General features: G+C 42.1%; 1 protein-coding gene across 7 annotated transcripts in view; it reads left to right on the plus strand.

Annotated features, from left to right (window-relative positions):
* The window catches only part of sema3c (sema domain, immunoglobulin domain (Ig), short basic domain, secreted, (semaphorin) 3C), a 296,068-nt gene that overhangs the window by 224,339 nt on the left and 50,301 nt on the right, over positions 1 to 21,428 (plus strand). For all 7 annotated transcript variants that reach the window (XM_068059199.1, XM_068059194.1, XM_068059200.1 and 4 more), the window contains 3 exons: positions 17,807 to 17,967; positions 18,571 to 18,633; positions 21,090 to 21,209. In XM_068059199.1, the coding sequence (XP_067915300.1) occupies positions 17,807 to 17,967; positions 18,571 to 18,633; positions 21,090 to 21,209 (344 nt within the window). The remainder of the gene's footprint in view (positions 1 to 17,806; positions 17,968 to 18,570; positions 18,634 to 21,089; positions 21,210 to 21,428) is intronic.

Genomic DNA, 21,428 nt, shown 5'->3' on the forward strand with positions numbered 1-21,428 from the left:
GCTGTCACCATGACATGATGATCAGAAGAAATCATCCCACTGCGTTTACAGTGTCTATGATGTGGTGACAGAAGGAAATTTCCATCCACTGTTTCCATAACTCTGATGTGTCTTTTTACTTTCCGCTACAGAGGCGGTAGCTCATGTGTCCCAGTGCTCCCTGTGTTTATGCGCCTAATGCTTTCGATTTTACTGTTGGGACCTCATCATAGTTAATTTGTGCAATGCTGTTTATCAAAAAGAGGAAAGCAGGATAAGAACCATTGCTGCTGAGTTTGGGAGCTTCATGTTATTATCACGTAACAATAGCACAACTTAAATGAATAACAATTTAAGGGATTTTTAAAAAGTGAAAAAAACAGGGATTAAGACCAGTAAGTGAGGATTAAATTAAGGTCTAACAGAGTTCAAAACTGTACGAGTAATGCCCCTTCAAACTCTTCTATTATTTCAATGTAAGATCTTTTATTTTCCCATGTATGAATTGCAGTGGTTCCTTCATTGCTATCATTTTAAAAGTATTTGTTATTTGCTGCTTTCAGTTAATTTATGGCTATTGTTCTGCATCAGCCTGTAACAAAAAATTGATATTTTCATTGATAAAGTGCTAGATGTGAACTGAGATATTGCAGCTTTGATGAAAATATCCTAGGAAATACTATTTATTTGTAACACCTCCTATATGGAAATCTTTCATTATCTCATCTAAAGATACTCCAATATCTATCCTGTGAAGCTGTAAAATGGTTCAAGGTTGCCATATGGAGACAGGAGCAGATGGCTGTCATTCTGTGTGAAACCCATGACAGATGGAGTATCTATCGTATCTTCTCCTTGACAGCTGTTGTGGAGACAGCTGAATATTGACTTTTGCCAGCGACATGACCCTTATGCTGAGCTGCTGTTTACATACTCTGGCCTGAGAGCTTCTGGCATCATATTGCTGGAAGAGAAAGCAAATGCACATTTGTACACTCAGGACAATGTGAGAATCTAACATTCCACACAGTGTACAATGCATTAGAAAGCTGCAGTTAGAAATCCCATAATGGCTTTAGTGTCTGACTGCTAATACCCAAAAATGAAAAATTATTGAACTAGTTAAGAATGGGTTGTCTTGTTTTCTCAATGGTCTTGTTCTGAACTTTGCAGTTTCTAAATGTCAAAGTAGTATGAGAATGTCGAATGGGTAATTTGAGCTAATGTGTCAATGAAGTCTTATAGCACTGATTTGTGTCACTAGATTCATTGGTTACTACTAATATCGAGACTCAGAGTCCTAAATGTCCCCACTGAAACCATTAGGGGATTTGAAGTGGCCTTTGGCCAGTCTTGTTTCCATCTAACCCAGCTTTCTGTTCCTGTTGTGGTCACAGTATTATCTTCCCTCCCTTTGGCTCTTTCTAGGAGCAGGGACAGCAACAGTAAAGATGATCTCCTGACACAATTTTTATTTTCCTTCAAGAGTGTTATGGCTTGCGTGGGAATGTATACATTAGGTGCTCAAGCAAAGCATGCACACGGGCCAATTTAATAGATTTGCTGTTTACATCTTTTAAAGAAGAATGTTGTTTTAGTTGAAATTTTGGTGTCACCAGGAACTCCGGGATGTTTGTATAGGTTATAAAATGTATCTATTAAATCCTTCAATTCACGTTGTGAAAATAGCCAATATAATTCACACACATTGATTGTAAATGAATTCCCACCATTTCCATAAATATGGGAGCAGTTAATCTCATGGCTGCATTATGTTCTCTTGCATACTGATGATACTTCAAAGAAAATCTTGGTGAAAAAGGGCTTAGAGAGCTTCGTTTTGTTTCAGGAGGGAGCAGAGCTCTTACTGACGCTGGCCCTGTTAGCAAATTCTGCTGTACTCTTAACCAGATTTTATGGTTCTTTGAATTCCAAAGGAACTATATCATTCTGTTTTCAGTACAGTAGAAAAACACTGGTACTAGATTTCAGATTCCAAGTAGTAGCGCTGTAAGAGTGTAGTGTTATTGGCCTGGAGAAGAGCCACTTTACCTTTGTCAACAAGTCTATTGCTGTTTCAGATTGTGGTAAACTGGAACATGGAAAGCAGAAAACAAGTGGGAAATCTAATGGGGGTGAACTTCCTCGGGACTTCTCTCACTCAGTCACTGAGAACACATGGAACAATACAAAAGAAAAATGGGTCTAGTGGGTCGCAGATCTTTCACTTGAGTGCCATGCTCCTGGCACCCTGCTGACAACATAAAAATGGCTTTGGAGATGCAAAGGCAGATCTGCTGATGGATGACATCTTAAAATAGCACAAAGCCATTATTGAGCATAGACGATAGGCTTCAGCAGCTGGTGAGAATCACAGAGAACAGAGAAAAAACACTTTAAAAAAAGTTATCAGAATCAAAAGCTATAAGGTTGAAGGGAGACTTAATCCAGGTCACTGTTCTACATCTCTTGGTGACTGGATTCAAAGTGACAGTTCACCAGTCTGACCTCTCAGCTGCAGGTGATTAATGGTGTGGTTAGACCAGCAAAGGGAAAGGAGAGAAAATGTCTGAAAGGAAAGGCATTTAATCTTCCAACAAAACAGTCATCACAGTGTTATTTTCAGATTGCAGGAACAGGGAACTCCCACCCAGTGTCATTAGAAAAGAATTATGTGCTGTTGCTCAGAATTTCCTTGCTCCCTGAGACACATGCATTCAACTATCAAAATTGGCTGGGATCATTTGGCTGAATATATTGGCTCATGGAAGAGGCTGCTGATACAGTTCATCTTCTGCCAGACGCCCTAGGCCATCCAATCCACTGATATTGCTTGCAACATCTCTTCTGAGACATCAGACGGTCTTCCTGTGGGGCATAGTAAGACAGCCTCAAGTTCCACTTTGCTGACATGCCTCATAACTCTATGGATGAGCCTCAAATCTCCAGCGCTCAAACCCACACCTGGAGTCCTGCATCATAGCCAATGCAAAGCGGGTGACATACAGAAAAGCAGCAAATGCAAAGAATGAAACTCATACATCGAAAAATATTTAAACAATTTCTGAACTTATTTTGTGTTGTTTTTGTTTGTCCTTTTTTCAATGAAGTCAAAAAGCCGATTTCACCTTGTACGGAGGGTACCAGCTCAGGTTTGTTCTCCAGAGCTTATGCTTTCAGTTGAGAGATTTGGTATTTTGCTCAAAGATTTATCTCCTCTTCCACCCATCTGATTACATTGCTGTAAAGTGAAATTTCCTTGAGTAATAAAAATGTCTGGAAAGAATCAACATTTTGTACAATCACAATATGCAATTCTGTAAGTGCAAACAGGCAGTATCAGAGCTGCACGGCAGGTTCACCAACATCTGAAAGAGAAAAATAAGTTAACTGTTTAGTCTTACCCTTTGTGAGAACTGAGCCCTGACAAAGATCCCTCTGACAATTCTAACATACCTTTATCCTCCAAAAAATGTTGGTACTGCTGTGTATTTCTGTTACTTTCCTTGCATTTATTTCAGATTTCCAGTATTTGTGGGGTGTTTTTGATCTCTGAAATTCTTCATTTTTTCTTTCAAAAGCTTTCTTAGTCATTTTGTTAACTATAGTGAACATTTTGAACCTTGTTCCGAAACTTTACATTGTCCTCAAAGTCATCCTTAATGCACTGGCAACCCTCAACACAGACCTAGCAATGTTTGTGCTTACAGCTGGTGTAAGAGAAGTATTAAAAAGTCATCTAACTTTAGGAAACATTGCCAGAACTACAACTGAGTTTGGAGCATGTTAAATCGTAACTCTTAAAGGAGCACCATCACCCTGGAAAAGTGTTTTATAAGCAACATTCCCAGGTTCCAAAAACAAAGGTGCACCACAAGGTATGTGGTTGACGTGTCATCACAAACTGTTTCAACAATTGCAATTTTAAAAAAAAGAACAGCAAATACTGGAAATCTGATTAAAAACAGAAATGATGGAAATGTGCAACAAGTCTTTCAACATTTGAGGAAGGTAAACTAATGCTGAGAGTGTAACTCTTCATCACAACTGGTGGTTGATCCCAACTGAAATGTTGGCCTATCATTCTCTTTCGGATGCTGACCAAACGACTTTCCATTTCCAATATATTCTCTTTCTCTCCCATATTTGTGCATGCTGAATTCTCTAAGAAGATGGCTATTGAAGGACAATATCTTTTGCCATTCTGCCTGGAACCACCTGCATTTGCTTCTGATAAAGTCATTCCAATGTCAGGTTTGTGACCCACCCCAACCCCTACCTACAGTGAGATCTTTTCAGAAGGACTCCCTAAGGGCATACCTCTGTATATTATTATCGAAGAGGAGGAGGAGCAGTAGAGGATGGAGGGAAGGAGTGTTAGACAGCATGTGAGGAGGATGCAACTGTACCCCACCCCCAGAGAAAATACATACATAGAAATAGGCCATTCAGCCCAACCAGTCCATGTTGGTATTTACCTTCCATGCAAGAAAAAAAATGGCAGCAGAGGTTATGATCTATAATTATTGAGTTCAATATTGAGTCTGGAAGGCTGTAAAGTGCCCAGTCAAACTTCAAGGCGCTGTTCCTTGAACTTGCGTTGAGCTTCATTGGAACACTGCAACAAGCCAAGGACAGAAAAGTCAAGAGTGGGAGTAAGGTGGAGAATTGAAAAAACAAGAGTCAGGAAGCTCAGTCACACTTGCGGACTTCCGCAAAGCAGTCACCCAGTCACTGATTAGTCTACCCAATGTAGAGGAGAACACATTGTGAACAGAAAATACCATATACTAAATTGAAAAAAGTACAAGTACATCGCTGTTTCACTTGGAAGGAGTGTTTGGGGCCTTGGAGGGTGAGAAAGGAGGAGATAAAAGGGCAGGTGTTGCATCTCCTGCACTTGCATGGGTATGTGCTGCAGGAAAGGGGGGTGGTATTGGGAGTGACTGAGAAGTGGACCTAGGTTTCTCAGAAGGAAGGGTCCCTTTGTAATTCTAATAGGGGAGGGGCATCACGCTGGAGGCGATGGAAATGATGGAGGATGATCCATTGAATACGAAGGCTGGTGGGGTGGAAGGTGAGGACAAGGGGAACTCTATCATGGTTCTTGGAGGGAGAGGAAGGGGCTTCCTTTGTGTGCTGCATTACATAGGATATACAGCACAGAAAGCAAGTTATTTGGCCCATCATACCTTTGCCAGCTCTTTGAAGGTTGTTGAACATTTTGTGGCACTGATGGGCAGTTTTGGGGGTGAATCCCAGTGCCATCTCCCTCCACTGATCTGAGCAACTATTTCATTGACAGAATTTTACCAGGCCATTTGGAACGTGTTTGGAGGTGGCATGGGGGGGTGGGTGGGAACATAAATTGAAACAGAACATGTTTTGCCGAAGGACCAATGTCTTATGTCACTTCCGGATTTTACAGACCGTGGCAACCATGGAGAGCAGACTTCGCACAGTGACATGGCGGGACAGAAATTAAGATATTTAAAAGGCCAATTAACTGGAATTTTATGGCGCATTTCCAGTTTTACTGATGGTGCACAGGAACCACGGGGTTAAAGGAGGTGGCAAGGAAGCAGGAGGTCAGTGCTGGCTCTCTTAGCCAGCCTTTGAGAGAGCCACTGTGATTTGGCAGGGAGGGTGATGCACAGTGGGCACTGCAGGAGCCTCCTCTGTCGTAACGACTACTCGAGGCACTGGTGTCACTGAGAGGGGTTGAGGAGCTGCTGTCCACAGCAAGAGGACCCAGAGAGGAGCCCCCAGAAGCTGCTTCTCCTCCTTTGCAAGGCACACTTATACCTTCCTGCTGATTTGAGAAGGACGAGGACTTGTTGGAGACTCCAGGGGCCTCGTCCCCCTCACGGCTTGCCACTGCTGCATTGAGCTCATTGGCAAGGCGATGACGTACAGGTCTGCGCACATCTCTGGCATCCATTGACTAGTCTGCCAAGAGGGTCGCCAATCTCTCAATGGAGGAACGTAAGTGCGCACCCATCGAAGACAGGACAGCACTCATGACCTGGATGAACTCCTCCATCATCCATGCATGGATTCTGGAAGCTCCGCCAGATATTCCCTTCCCTCTCACTGTAACTCCATCTGGTGCCCTGTTGCCGATGACTCCAGTGGCACATCATCAGACTGGGTCTCAGCATTGGCCTGGCCTCTAACTGTCAGTGGCCTCAGCTGTCACAGTCTCTGTCAACTGCTTGGGCGTGTCTGTGATGTGCTGTGTCCCTGAATCTAATGGCGAATGCATACCCACCAATGTGAAAATATCTGCTCTGGTGGAAGGTGTGGGGGGAATGATGTGATGGTGCAGCCTCTGAGGCTTCCTCCTCCTCCTCAGAGGTGGCTGTCTGGGTCCTAGTCTGTGTAGTTCTTCATGCTTCCCCATGACCCTGACCTGCATGAGAGAACAGAGAGATTGAAGGTTTAAGGGCTGCCCATTGTGTCATTCCAACTATCCTTCTATGTGTCCAGTGATGGACACATAAGCACAATGTCTTGTGAGTTGCTGATGCACCCTTGTGCCCCTGCACTCGTTCACTCACCCTCTTGGGTTGGCACTCTTGCCTCGCCATCAGCATTAGCACAGCCGCCCTGGTGCCCTGCCATTTCCATGGGGCTGAGGATGTGGAGGTACGGCACCCCTTCGCCAATCTTTGTCTTTTCCTTGTTGTTGTGCGCCATATTCTCCTGCAAGCACAAGAAGGAAGACTGTTAATTTCCCCGCACAACACCGATGCTGGTGGCAGTCCAACAGTCCATGATGCCTCCTGCATGCGGCCGCTCTCAAAGGACCTTGTCGGGGTCAGCATAGATAGAATGTCACCTCTCACCGAGATGTAGCCATGCCCCTGACAGGATATGCTGCTGCCTGACACCTTTGCCACCCACAAAAAAGTCACTCCCTCCCCACCAAACGCACTCTCTAACATCGTTACAGGCAATCCCCAAAACAAAAAGAGGTATGGAGTACTCACCTTGGTGGACCGAAGGAGATCATTGATGCACTTGTGGCACTGTATCCAGGTTCTCCGGGTGACCCCACGGCTGCTGACCTCCTCTGCAATCTCAGTGACAGACGGGCCAGTCTCCTCTTCTGGTTCCTGGGGTAATGTGCCTGGGGATAGCCTTGCCCTTGCAACCTGGAGGAGAACCTGCAGGGAGGCATCGCTGAACCAAGGGGTCACCTGGGCTCTTACTTCTGGCATTCTAACTGCAGGCCTCCGTTCAGCTCCACGGGGGAAGGCAGCGGTGATTGCTGGGCTGGTAGCCCTTTAAGTATGGCGCCAGATCCTGCTTTGGAGTCACCTGATGCCACCCATTCAATTTCCTCGAGGAAGGCTTGGATGTCTTAGTCAGAAAAGGTCTCTGTTTGCCTCCTGTCTCCGGGCTCCATACTCTGCTGCTTTGTTTAGTCGTTGGTGGAGCATTCTTGAAAAGTAAGTTTAAAAATATTGATGAGACATGCAGTGATGTTATCGAAGAGTCAAATGAATGAGCTGAACACTGCTGTACCTGTTTGTGTAATGTACTATATTAAGCTGACACCCTTTCCCCTGTATCAGAAAATGGGGTTTAGCTTGTGTGTGAGTCATATAAAAATGAAACAAGTTTTTAACAAAAGTTGCAATAACAAAACGAGCACAATGTCATAGAAATAGGAAAGGTTTTAACCAGTCTGGTCTGTAGGGTGGTAAAATTGACTCGTGCCCCTTCTGTATTCCAACAATGTAAAGTGGAAAACATTGCTAAGTACAAACACTGCTGGTTTTAAAGTGACCAAATGCTAAATATTGCAAAATATCAATACAATGGATGAAGTCTTTACACGTAAGCCCCTTTTCAAAATGACATCAAGCCTCCACATTCTGCAGAGGTGACAGAAAGTCAGATTCGTTGCAATTGGCATATTCTTGAGACGTGAAATGAAGTGCCATGCTCTGAAAATTTGACAAATATTGCACAGCAATCTCTAATTGAGCATGTTTTTCATTAAAATATACACGTCTGAAAGCCGTTTGCATAATCACTAGCTTTCTCTGTTTGGCCAAAACTTAGATATTCTGAAGAAATCAGTCACAAGCCCTTGGCTGATGTGACTGAGGCAGCTGTTTGGCAAATAACAGCAGCTGGACTCATCTTTCAACACAATCTGCAAAAAATGTAGCTTTTAGTCTGGAATTTCAAGTACTTCATGGGGGAAAGAATTGAACGACTCCACCCAACCTTTAGCCTATTTTTCCATTATGTTTTTCTCCAGCCTCTTTTCAGCTCCATTCACACCTGCTCCACAGGCTGTATCAGTTTCATTTACTAATGGACTGTAAACACACCCATAGTTTAACATTGCAGTTTATTATTCTGTTGTTGGCTAACTGTGCGAACTAGCAGTTTTAATGGACTTCTCAGTTTATAGATGACTACTTCGCGAGGATTAACACCTGACGGTACCGGAATACAAATTGATGTGTCATGTGTGAGATAGACAACTATCATGACTGAAGGATACTGAGAGCATCAAAACAAAAGAAAAACTGTGCATTTCTTTAGCCCCTTTCACTACCTTAGGACATCCCAAATGAAGTACTTTTTGAAGCATAGTTGTAGTTGTAATATAGGAAATGCAGCTGCCGATTTGTGCACAGCAAGGTCCCACAAATAGCATTGTGATAATGAAAGGATGATCTGTTTTAGTGATGTTGAATGAGGGATAAATTTTGGCCAAGACGAAAGGTAAATATCAGCCGGGTATTTGCTCAGAGCTGCCCTTGCTCCACCACTGTGACTTGCTGGAGGTGCAGCAGAAACCATGTGCTGGCCCAATCGCAACTGTCCAATGAAAAATAAGGAAAGGTGGAGGACAAATCAACCCAGTGCTGCCAGTGATCAGTTTACAGAGACATCCTGGTAAAGGCCTGGGGTAAGCAGGCTTTCCTACCTCCACGTTTGATGATATGAGTATAACTTCTATTGGAGGGTAGGAGTGGAAAAAGCGAATCTTTAAACAAAATAAGGTTGGAGTAATTCAATTTAACAACATTTCAGAAGAAACCAGTCATGAAATATTACTGTAAAATTCAAAGCTAAAAGGCAACTTTAATTTTGTATCTATGTATCCAGTAACCTGTCTCTAGATGCAGAAATCAACAAGCGCATGGGAAAGGCTTCCACTGCTATGTCCAGACTGGCCAAGAGAGTGTGGGAAAATGGCGCACTGACACGGAACACAAAAGTCCGAGTGTATCAGGCCTGTGTCCTCAGTACCTTGCTCTATGGCAGCGAGGCCTGGACAACGTATGTCAGCCAAGAGCGACGTCTCAATTCATTCCATCTTTGCTACCTCCGGAGAATACTTGGCATCAGGTGGCAGGACCGTATCTCCAACACAGAAGTCCTCGAGGCGGCCAACATCCCCAGCTTGTACACCCTACTGATCCTTTGTCCATTGTCTCTCGAGATAAGGAGGCCAAAGAAGAAGATGTCATACAGATCTGAAAAGTGTCAAAAACAAATTCACATATCCTTTTGGCCTCCTTGTCTCGAGAGACAATGGGTAAGCACCTAGAGGTGGTCAGTGGTTTGTGGAGCAGAGCCTGGAGTGGCTATGAAGACCAATTCTCGAGTGACTGACTCTTCCACAGGCGCTGCAGGTAAAATTGGTTGTCGGGGCTGTTACACAGTTGGCTATCTCTTTTCCTGCCAACTGCTGAGTCTCTTCGACTCACCTCTCTTCAGCCCCGCCTTTATAGCTGTCCGCCAGCTCTGGCGATCGCTGGAGACATTGACCACAAGTCGTGGGAGCAAGACGTCATGTCGCGTTTGCAAACGTGCAAACGTCCAAAGTTTGTCCAAATTCACATACGGTGGGGAAATTCAACGTGGGTGGAAAGATTCCTGTGATCGTATAAACTCTATTAACCAATGATAACTTGTGTTCACTGTATCAGTAATTGTTGTTACCCTGAGTATTAGTTTTTAAAGCTTGTGATTTAACCAATTGCAGGGTATTGGACTTATTTAAAATAATCAATCATTTCTGACTGCTGACAGGGCTGCTTAAAGCTGCAGCCACCTGACACAGTAGCTGAGCTATCAATTAATTAATTTAACATAAATATTACAGTAACTGAAATGGGAACCATATGTAATATCCCTATGCAACAACCTACTCTTTATTGGAAGAAGACTGGCACTTGACTTACTGCTAAAAGCAAATCAGTAGGAAAATCATCACAGACTTACTGTATAAATAAACAAAAGGGCTGGTTTGTGAAACACAAACCTGAAGGTCCCAGGACTCCATTTTAAATGGTGTCTAACTTTTCTGATTGAATGCTTGATTGGGTTGAACCTTTAATTCTGCCAAATCAAGCAAGGTGTGCAATTCATCCAACCATCATTGGAATTTCCCATACTGACAGAGCTTCCTCAGCTCACACTTCAGGAGTCTGAATTTCTCTCATAAAAGGGCATTGGTGCAAGAGTTGGGGCTGCTGCAGGCTATCTGGAACAATAGGGCTTTGTGGGTTTTTTTCCTTAGTAAAATAAAGTGCTGGAGTACTGGCAGTTTGTATCATTGTGTTACTGATCATGTCGCTGCACACACTCCTGTCTGCAAACCTTGTGCATTGCCTACAGGATATAATAGACACAAAATGCACAAAGGGAATGTAAACCTCCCAACTACATAATGATCATAAAAACTAGAATACGTCCTTCTGAAATACTTATATTGTACTGCCTTTTAAGAAAATGGCTGTGATGAGTTGTCAAGCTAACGCTTGCTTGTAGAAAGAATAAAGGGTTGCATTTAACACTGCCTGCCTGATGGAAACAGGGTACAGGGACAGTTAAAATCACCCAGGGGACTTAGCCACCAATGACCACTCTCTTCTTAAAAGCTTTAATTTTAACCTGCTCTTTTGAGCAGGCAAGAAGAGCACCCGCCAAAAACCGGCAGTGTCCTTCTATGAATGTGCAGTTCAGGCTCCAGTGACACATTGAGGCTTGACTGTTATTGAAGCCATGGGCCTGAGTGAGGAAGCAGCTTCTCTAGTGAGAAGAGGAGCCTGGGCCGGAGGAGACCCAATGAGGTAAGTCTTTTTAATGTTTTCATTACTCTCTGGTAGGGGCTGGAGTGAGGAATGCTTCTCTAGGCCTCCCATGCCACACCCTCCCACTGGGGAGGCCCTCCTAAAACACCCTTCCTACAACTTACCTGAGTGCCGAAGGATTGTTTCTTCAGTCGCCAGCCATGACCTGCTATCTGACATTTTACTCCTGCCGGCCCATCAGCTGAGGGTGAATATATGAAATAAAAACAAGAAATGGTGGAAATACTCAGCAGGTCTGGCAGCATCTGTGGAGAGAGAAGCAGGGTTAACATTTCAGGTCAGTGACCCTTCTTTAGAACTGGCAAATATTAGAAATGTAAAAAGTTATAAGCAAATAAAGTGGGGGTGGGGCACGAGATAACAAGGGAGATGCTGTAGATAGGATGAGGTCACAGAATAGCTGACCAGAAGGTCATGGAGCAAAGATATGTTAATGATGTGTTGAAAGACAAAGTACAGAAAGGGTGTTAATGGACTGAAAATTGAACAGCCACAAGTACAAACATGAAAAAACAGTGGGTAAGCAAACTGAACAAACTAAGATGAAATAAAATAAAACACAAAAAAAAAAATTTTAAAAAGGAAAAAAAAATGAAAAATAAAAGTAAAATCGGGGGCCTGTCATGCATTGAAACTATTGAACTCAATGTTCAGTCTGGCGAATATATGAAGCCTGGGAGCTAAACACTCCATGGCCTCACGCTGACAAATTTGGGAGGGTTTAGCGCCTGTTTTGGTCCCCTCATCACTGGATTTCCACCCCAAGTTAAAATTGGGACTCGTGTTTTTATGGGAAGCGCTGAGGATTCTCAGTTTCTCTGCTGTGACTCTAGCCATGTTGCAAATACCTATTTGTGTCCTCCCCATTTTTTTTTTAACCATCCAGTCTACCAAATATTCTCCTTCAGCTGGAAGGACGTGGTCCTGTGACTCAAAGACCTTTCTTTGTTTTTTGTTTGTTAAATTGAAGTTGGAATACATTGGACAAGCCACACAAAGTGATGTGTTCTCTTCTGAGGATATTTTGGTCCAGTCCGACACTGTACCAAGCAGCCGAGCTGGGAACTGAGAAAGCATTCTCAGTGTGACAAGCAAAGTTGTTAGTGATCGATGGGCTTAGGGTTCCAGCAGGCTTCACACTTAGCAAAGCTAGAGAAACCTGGCGAAATCCTCGATACACCACATAAATCTGACCTAACATTTTGTCAGTGCCCGTTTGAAATCCAGACTTATTTATTTAGATATTGAAACTTGTGAGTTTGAACAGACTGCAAACTGCAATTTCACAGCTTCAGCATCAAATTAGCTTCAGCATCAAATTAGCTGTAGCAAACATTTCAGGAAACAGGAGCAGACCTGATCCATTTTTGACAAGGGTCTGCTCTAACTTTTCACTTTCACACTTCACTGGTGTTGTGTTGAAAACGTATTCTGTAAAGATCAGGACTGCTTGCTGACTGACAAACGTTTTCACCCTGCTCTATTCAGGAGGCAGGAAGAACATTCTGAATGGGGACACCAAGATTATATTTATATACTGCCAGAGATTTATGTAGTCTATTAAGTCTGTGAAAGAACATTGTAAATGCATTGACCTTGCTTGCTGAGAATGTGAATACATTTTTGTTAGATTTCAGAACAGCTTCTGGAAAAAATAATAGATAAATGTTCTTCTTTGTTCTTCTCTCCCTATCATGTTTCTTTTGAAAATCAATTACTTGTATAAGGAACTATGCTAAACATTCTTACTTCAAAACACTATTGTTAATTTGTTCGAATATTTTTGATTCAATTAATGTTGATGACATCAGTGAGGGAAGCAAGCTTGTAGAAATCTGAACCTGACAATGGAAGTTATCGAATGAACATGCATAATCAAAACTATTAGGATTTCCGAAGTACTTTAAGTTAATAAATGCACCTACTAACAATTAATCTCCCTCACACAGTTAATAGTAGTCATTTCTTTTAGCCAGCTCCTTTGAGAACATGATCAAATATCTAAGGGTGCAGTCTCTAATTGTAGCCTTGATGTGAAATGTTGCACTTTGCATCAACACTTCAGTTTTAGTGCAAATGTAACCTGAATTCCAAGTTATAGCCCAATCTGACACAGGAGCAAAGCAGAGCAAGAAATTCTGGAGGAGATAGTTTCACTTCACTTTGCTTCAGGTCTTGCCACCCAATTTGTGCTCCGTAAATTTAGCATCAAGGCAAAGCCAAAATCAATAAACTTGTAAGTCCCAAAAGTTTATGCTCAGAGGAGAACTTGGGGAAATAAAAAAAAATAGTGATGAATTAAGGAAATATTGGGGCAGGAGGTAGGTAAGGATCATCTTAAAGGAGGAAAGAGAGGTTTCAGGGAGGGAATTCCAGAACGTAGGGTCTCGACAGCTGAAAGCATAGCCACCAATGGTGGAGTGAATTGGAGGACTGCAGATATCTTGAAGGCTTGTGGAGCTGGAAGAGATTACAAAGATAGGGAAGTACAAGGCCATGAAAGGATTTGAAACATGGTTGAGAATTTTAAAATTGAGTTGTTGTTTAACCGGGAGCCAATGTAGGTCATTGAGAGCTGGGGTGATGGGTGAATGGAGCTTGGTACAAGGCAGGTCCTGGGAGGCAGAGTTTTGGATGTGCTCAAGTTTATGCCAGATGGAAGATGGGAGGCCGGCCAGGGGTGCACTGGAATAGTTAAGTGAAGGCACGGAGGAGAATTTCAGAAACAGATGAGCTCTGGTAGGGGCGAAGTTAGACAATCTTACAAGGGTGAAAATAGGTGGGCTTAGTAATGGATCGGATAAGTGATCAGAAGCTCATCTCAAGGTCAAATACGCCACCAAGGTTGATAGCAGTTTGGTTCAGCCTCAGACAGTTGCCAGGGAGAGGGATGGAGTTGGTGACTACGAAATGGAGTTTGTGGCAGGGACTGAAGAAAATGGCTTTGACCTGCCTTTAATTGGAGGAAATTTCTACCCATCCAGTACTGGATGTCTTTCAAGCAGTCTGATAATTAAGAGACAGTAGAGAGGTCGTGGTGAGGTCATGGTGAGGTAGAGCTGGGTGTCATCAGCATACAGGTGGTACCTGACTTTATGCTTTTGGGTGATGTTGCCAAGGGGCAGCATGTAGGTGAGAAATGGGGGTTGGGGTCAAGGATAGATCCTTGGGGGACATTAGAAATAACAGTAGGGAACAGAAGTAGCTAGTCATTACAAGTAATTTTCTGGCTACGATAAGATAGGTAAGAATGGAACCAGTTGTGTGCAACACAAGCTATACCGGTATTTCTGCTCAAGACCCCACCTTGGCCACCTTGGAGGATTGTTAGTGCCTGAAATCCCTGATGAAAATTACCCCTGTGGTTTCTGTAAGAAAAGCGACACAGAAATTTGGCATGTTTGGCAAAACCTGATCATTAAAATGCAGTTAAAACACATCAATGCTGATTGGAACAGGTACAGTGTACAAAGATAATTATTGCAGGATTAATTATTTCTTTCAATTATAGGTGATATGGATAAAGTAACTAACAAAAGCTCAGTTAGAAGCAACTGATATATTAAATCTGTCCATTATTACTTCTTGTCAGTCAGTTGCTGTACTGTTTAAAAATTAGATGTATCCCTGAAAAAAAAAAATATAGCATTAGCAGCATTGTTGAGTGACGGTTATTGCTTTATTTGTCAAAACTCAAATTTCAGCGTATTACACGTTAGGATAGCTTTCCAAATTAATGGAACCAGAAGAAAGGGTGCAATACTGAGTGTTAAATATTATAGTACACTGAGCATACATCACATCACTTTCTGAATTCTGCACTTTGGGACAGGTCTGTCCACGAACTTGAAACTCAATCAGATCATCCATTTGTCTTCTCCATAATGATTTCAAAGGTGCTCTGACTGCTTAGTAAAGTTTATAATGCTGATTAATAAACCATTGTACTCTAATCTTGTCAATCCCTGAAACACAAATCATAACTTCAAACAGAAACTTTCAACTACAAATGATGTGAGCTGCGAGGATCTAGAATATATAGATCTTAATAAAAATAAGTGAACCATTTGAGGATTTTTTTTTGTTCTTGGGATGTGAGTGTTGCTGGCAAGGCCAGCATCTATTGCTCATCCGCAATTGCCCTTGCGAAGGTGGTGGTGAGCTGCTGCCTTGAACCACTGCAATCCATGTGGAATAGGTACACCCACAGTGCTGTTAGGGGCAGAGATCCAGGATTTTGACGCAGCAGCAGTGAAGGAACCACGCTATAGTTCCAAGTCAGGATGGTGTGCGACTTGGAGGGAAACTTGCAGATGGTGGTGTTCCCAAGCACCTGCTGCCCTTGTCCTTATAGGTGATAGAGGTCACCAGTTTGAAAGATGCCGTCAATGGAGCCTAGCCGATTTTCTGCAATGCATCTTGTAGATGGTGCACAGAGTTGCCACTGTGCATTGCGACTGGAGGAGGGAGTGAATGTTAAGGTGGTGAATGGGGTGCCAATTAAGCAGGCTGTTTCATTCTGGATGGTTTGAGCTTCTTGAATGTTGTTGAAGCTGCACCCATCCATGCAAGTGAAGGGTATTCCATCACACTCCTGACTTGTGCCTTGTAGATGTTTTTGGACAGGTTTTGGGGAGTCAGGAAGTGATATTACTCGCTGCAGAATTCCCAGTCTTTGACCTGCTCTTGTAACCACAGTATTTATACAGCTGGTCCAGTTAAATTTCTGGTCAATGGTAATGGATGTTGGTGGTGGGGGATTCAGCAATGGTAATGCTGTTGAATGTCAAAGGGAGTTGGGTAGAATCTCTCTTGTTGGAAATGGCCATTGCCTGGCACTTGTGTGACGCAAATGTTACTTGCTACTTAGCTGCCCAAACTTGAATGTTGTCCACGTCTTGCTGCATGTGGGCATGGCTGCTTCATTATCTGAGGAGTTGTGAATGGTACTGAACATTGCGCAATCATCAGCAAACATCCCCACTTCTGACCTTATGTTGGAGGGAAGGTTATTGCAGTATTTTTTCAAATGAAATATGACAGGGTTCAGTTTCTAAATTATTTTTGAAATACTGCAGAATAGCAAGTCTGTGACTTGCATTACATTTATTTTATAATATTTAGCACATAATTGGATCAAGATTGTTGGTATAGGTAAAATCAGTACTTACATTTCTTGAGTATTGCTGAAAATAGAGACTTTTAGTCAAAGTTTTTCGTCTTGCACTCATCAGTACAATCCGCAAGAATACCAAAGTAAGGGGAAGCAACAACTTTATACTGTATGAGAAGAGAGTGCTGATTGGTTGGCAAGTGAACTCTGGTAGAGGCATTGCCATGGAGAATGCACCAGTTTGTGGTGACTGTCAGTAAACTGTCAAGCTTTTTTTGAAAGTTAAACCAGGCAGCTTGACTCTGATTGGTCAAGGCATTGCCCTGAGGAATGAACCAGCAAATGGCTGTCACTTATTTTGTTTAGTTGTAACAGGCGCAATGTGTGTACAACAGGCAGCTCACATTTACATAACATTCCCTGTAACGGATTGTCTCACAGCATCTCACAAGGAAGAGGCCTGGATACTTCAAAAAAATAATGAATTTGTCGGGATGAGTTGCAGAGCAAGGTTCTGCATTTACACAGGGCTATTACTATTGTTCACTGTTACACCTGCTGTACCTCCAACGGGTGAGAGGACCAGTGGAAACTCCAAAGGAACAGTGTAAATGGCTGTTTTACACCCTTTCCCCAGAGCTTCTGCCAATCTTCAACTGAAATGTTGGCAAGAGGTCATGACAATCCTTGTGGAATTTCCTGAGTATGCTTTTTTAGGAGGCTTTTGAAGGAGAGGCAGAGAGCTCTCAAAATAAAGTGGTGTTAGGACAGGAATCCACAGTGCAGGAGTTGACTGACTGATTAATCAGCTGCTGATAGTGGAGTGAAAGGTGCACTGAACAAGCAGTGCATTTGAGTGAGAGAAGTGGAGAGATGTATAGTTGGAGAAAATCACTCAGATAGTATAGAGTGAATTTGTGAAGGGATTTGAAGAAAGGGGCGAGGAACTTAAAATCATTTAACTAGTGCACAAAGAGCCAATGGAGCTCTTCAGGGGTGTGGGTGATGTGTGTATAGGTTTTTGTGTGGTAGTGGACACAGACTGCAAAGTTCTAGTGAATTTGGGAATAGTGGAGGTTATGAGGCCCGAAAGCCTTTGGAATGTCAGTCCTTCAGCTGATGAAGATCTGAATTAGAGTTTCAACATTGGATTGGAAATGGTAGCACTTGAAGCAGGCAAAAATCTCAAGATCTCATCCTTGGTGACACATCGAGTGAGTGGTAAAACCAGCTGGAAAAGAATATCAAGGCTGTGCCGCCTAAGAGGGTAAATGGGAAAGTTGTTAAGAGTTGGAGCAAGAGGCATATAGGAGATGATGGGATGTGAGAATCAGTTTTGTGAACGCTGACCTGAAGGAAATTTCAGCTCATCTAAGGCTTGATGTTGAACAAGCAGTTGGAAAGCATAGCCGCAGTCCTGATAATGAAGAGGTAGAATTCGGAGCATATATGAAACCCCTATCATCTAACTGCCTCTTGCTTTTAGTTATCTGATTTACTTCATTATATGTTATTTTATTTCAAAGAATCTAGCAAAGCAATTATGTTTAAATAATCATTATATTAAACTATATTTTGTTTATAGATTTGAAGGCCACTCATACATCTCAGTTTTATGGTCTGTCCTTGAAACCTTTGGATTACAGAATATTGCTAATGGATGAAGATCAAGACCGCTTATATGTGGGCTGCAAAGATCACATTGTGTCTCTCAATGTAAACAGCATCAGCCAGAATCCTCTTACTGTAAGTTTCCTTTCTGAGTTTTTTTTGGATGCGGAAATGCCTTTTGGTTAATACTGTTATTCTTGGGTTTCCATCTGCCCTTTGTTGTAGTGCTGTTGTTACCAGATATTGTACAGACCACCCAGTGATGAGAATTATTGGGTGTATCTAACTGTATTGGCCTCCTAGGATGTGACAGCGAGCTTCCTATCATGTTTCCCCATGGTTTTAAGTAGCTACAGCCAGTCCACGAAATCCAGAAGCTGCTTTTAATAGGAAATTCCTGCCCATAATCATGTCAGCACATCCAAAAATTATACAATATTGAATTACCTTCCAAATAAACTGATAATAAAAAGTCAATTTATGAAAATACCAATGACTGATTCAAATGGATTATGCAAGTTGCTTTTTTTTTTATAGACAGAATGGAAAGGTTCTCTCTGTTACTTTTTTCTAATTGACCTCTCCCCCGACAGTCTTTCTGTTGGGATAAGAATGCCTAACCGAAACAGCTAACAATAAACAGATTGTAGAGTTCCATCTGAATTGGTTGTATTTCTCATTTACCGTGTCCTAAATTGTTTTAATGGTGTTTTGAAGTATTGCGATATCTTTCATCAGGTTCACTGGCCAGCATCGAGCAATAAAGTGGATGAATGCAAAATGGCTGGCAAAGATCCAAATGTAAGTAGCAAATGTTTAGATTCTCCATGTGATGATGGATTTTTTTTGACAGACATGGAATTACTTAGAATTACAACATGGAAACAGGCCGTTTAACGTAACCCGTCTGTGTCGGTATTTATCCTCCACATGAGCAGTAACTCTAATCCCAAGTGCCTACCCTGTTCCTATATCCTATTATTCCACTTTCCTTCAACTACCTTCCACACAATTAAATGTTGGCATGGTCACTGCTTCAATCACTTACTCTGCTAGTTTATTTCACAGTCTCACAACCCTCTCTATAAACGTATTTCCCCAGTCTTTTTCCTAAATCTCTTCCATTTAATCTTCTATTTACTTGTTCTAGACTCCTCAACTATGAGAAGCAATCACTTTCTATCTCATCTGTCCCATCTGCTCATAATTTGAAACACCACTGTCAAATTACCTCATACTCTGTTCTAATAAAAATAGCCCCAATTTTTCAAGTCATTTTTTATTTGTATTTCCTCAGACCAGGCAGCATCCGATTGAATCTGTGCTGTAACCTGGTTATTGTCTCAAAAGCCTTCTGATAGTGTGGAGCCAAAAACTGCACACAGTACACCAACTGCGATCTTACTAAGATTTCGTGTAGATTCATCATTACTTCTCAACTATATTCTATACCTCTTGCCATAAAACACAGTATTTCAATGGCTTTTTTTATATATAGCCTTAGCCACGGAAGCCACTGCTTTGTGAACCTGAACCCACAAGTCACTCTGCTCTTCCATATCACCCAGCCTTTCCCTATGCAAAATATAATGATTACCTGTTTCTTTACCAAAATGTTCCACTTTGCATTCACTGATATTGAATTCCAACTGCCCATTTTTACCCCTTCTACTAAATTAACTATATCTCCTTGTTGCTTTCTAAGGCCCTTAGAAACATTTATTCAATGCGCAGCTGCCCAGTTTACAGGGAAAATGGGTGGATGGGTGGTCTGGAGTTGAAAATCAGGGTGGGCAGCAAGGAAAGGTCATCTCAGCTGCCCCATTGACACCTGAAGCCCACCTGCTGTCATGCTCAGGCAGGCCTGTAAATGAACAAGCAGCCTGTCTGCCCCAAATGGACATAAGGCTGCTTTACTTTGTAAATTGGGATCCTACATCATTTGTAGGACCCCAGTGAAAAATCCAGGTACAAATGGACAGAGCTTGCTCTACGCCAGCTCCACATTGTTGTACCAGATCTCGAGTGGCACAATCAATGGTCCTTCAAACGACTGCTGGAAGCCACTCAAAAAGAAAACAGCCACAAACGTTTTCAATGTTGGGTTTTTGTGGAGCCACAGGAGCAGGGAATCCTGGCTGTACAAAAATACCTCATGCCACAACTGACCTGGGCTTGTGCTGCTTGGATTCACCTCCCTGCCTGCCCCCACCGCTGTATCAGCCTGCAGGCTAGCTGATCAGACTTTGTCAGGCCCCATCAAGACACCCATTTGGTGCCTTCAGCTTACCACTTCCATTTGAATGAAGGCTGATGCCAAATTTGGCTTTGGCCTCAGGACAATTTGGAGCAACATGACTTGCTGTTTGTTTCAGAAGCAAGTTGAATTCTGCTTTCCCCCTGTCAATTTCCTCCCTATGAACCAGTTTTCAATCAAATTTACAACCCTCGTCCTAATTCCATAGCCTGTAATCTTCTCTAATAATTTCCGTGCAATATGTTGTCAAAGGCTTTACAGCAGTCCATGCACACCACATCCAAAGCATTTCCTCCTTCTATTGTATCTGTCTCCTGTACAAAGAACTCTTATCAGCTTTTTCAAGCATGATCTTCCCTTTTGAAATTCAGGTTGGCTGCTTCCAATTATTTTTCTCATCATCTCTGTACTTAGTAATCGCTTCAAGTAAAGACTCCAAAATGTTCCCTACCGCAGATTCTAAACTAACTGTAATTACATAGGTTAGCTCTATCTCCATTGCCCACACTCCAGCTCTCCATCACACATCCTCTCTCCCTGGAACCCTCTTGCTATTTCTTCCGTTTCCCTCAGGATCTGCGGATATATCCCATCTCACCACTTTGTCCCCCCTTTGCTTAACTAATTTCTCGAATGGTGTCCATTTTATTTGATATAATATCTCTCTCCTGGCTTTAAACCAATTCAGGATTTACCTTCTCCCTGGTATCATTCTTTTTGTAAAGACTGAAGCAAAACACTTGTTAAGTGAAACAAAGATTTGTCAAAAAAATTAAAAGTCAGGTGTTGGTGCAAATATTTTTGCAAATGTGTAAACAACTGCCCTGTGAACATTGGAAGCACAATTAATATTCACTATGTCACTTGAAATCACTGTTTAAAAATTCGCACATTTGTTGGAGAATAATCTGATTCAGTATACTTATTAGTAACATCTTTTTTAGTTCCTATATATTATAGATTATTTACTTTCTTCATGATTTTCTGTTGTTTTTGACAGAATGGTTGTGGTAACTTTGTTCGTGTCATACAAGTTTATAACCGAACCCATCTATTTGTTTGTGGAAGTGGTGCATTTAGTCCCGTCTGCACGTACATCAACAGAGGTCGCAGATCTGAGGTTAGTGTCATAGCACCAATAAAATGGTTATTATATAAAATGTATAAATACTTGATGCGCATTTGACTTGAACTGACCACAGGGATGTTTTTCTGTCACAGCAATACCACCTTGTGCACATTACATTCTAATCCTCTAATTATTGCACTACAATCTGATTCCTGAATATTTCAGGTTCTTCTACTTTAAAAACTTTTCATTTACATTATACTTTATCAT

The sequence above is a fragment of the Heterodontus francisci genome, chromosome 27 (genome assembly GCF_036365525.1).
Source record: "Heterodontus francisci isolate sHetFra1 chromosome 27, sHetFra1.hap1, whole genome shotgun sequence".
NCBI lineage: Eukaryota > Metazoa > Chordata > Chondrichthyes > Heterodontiformes > Heterodontidae > Heterodontus > Heterodontus francisci.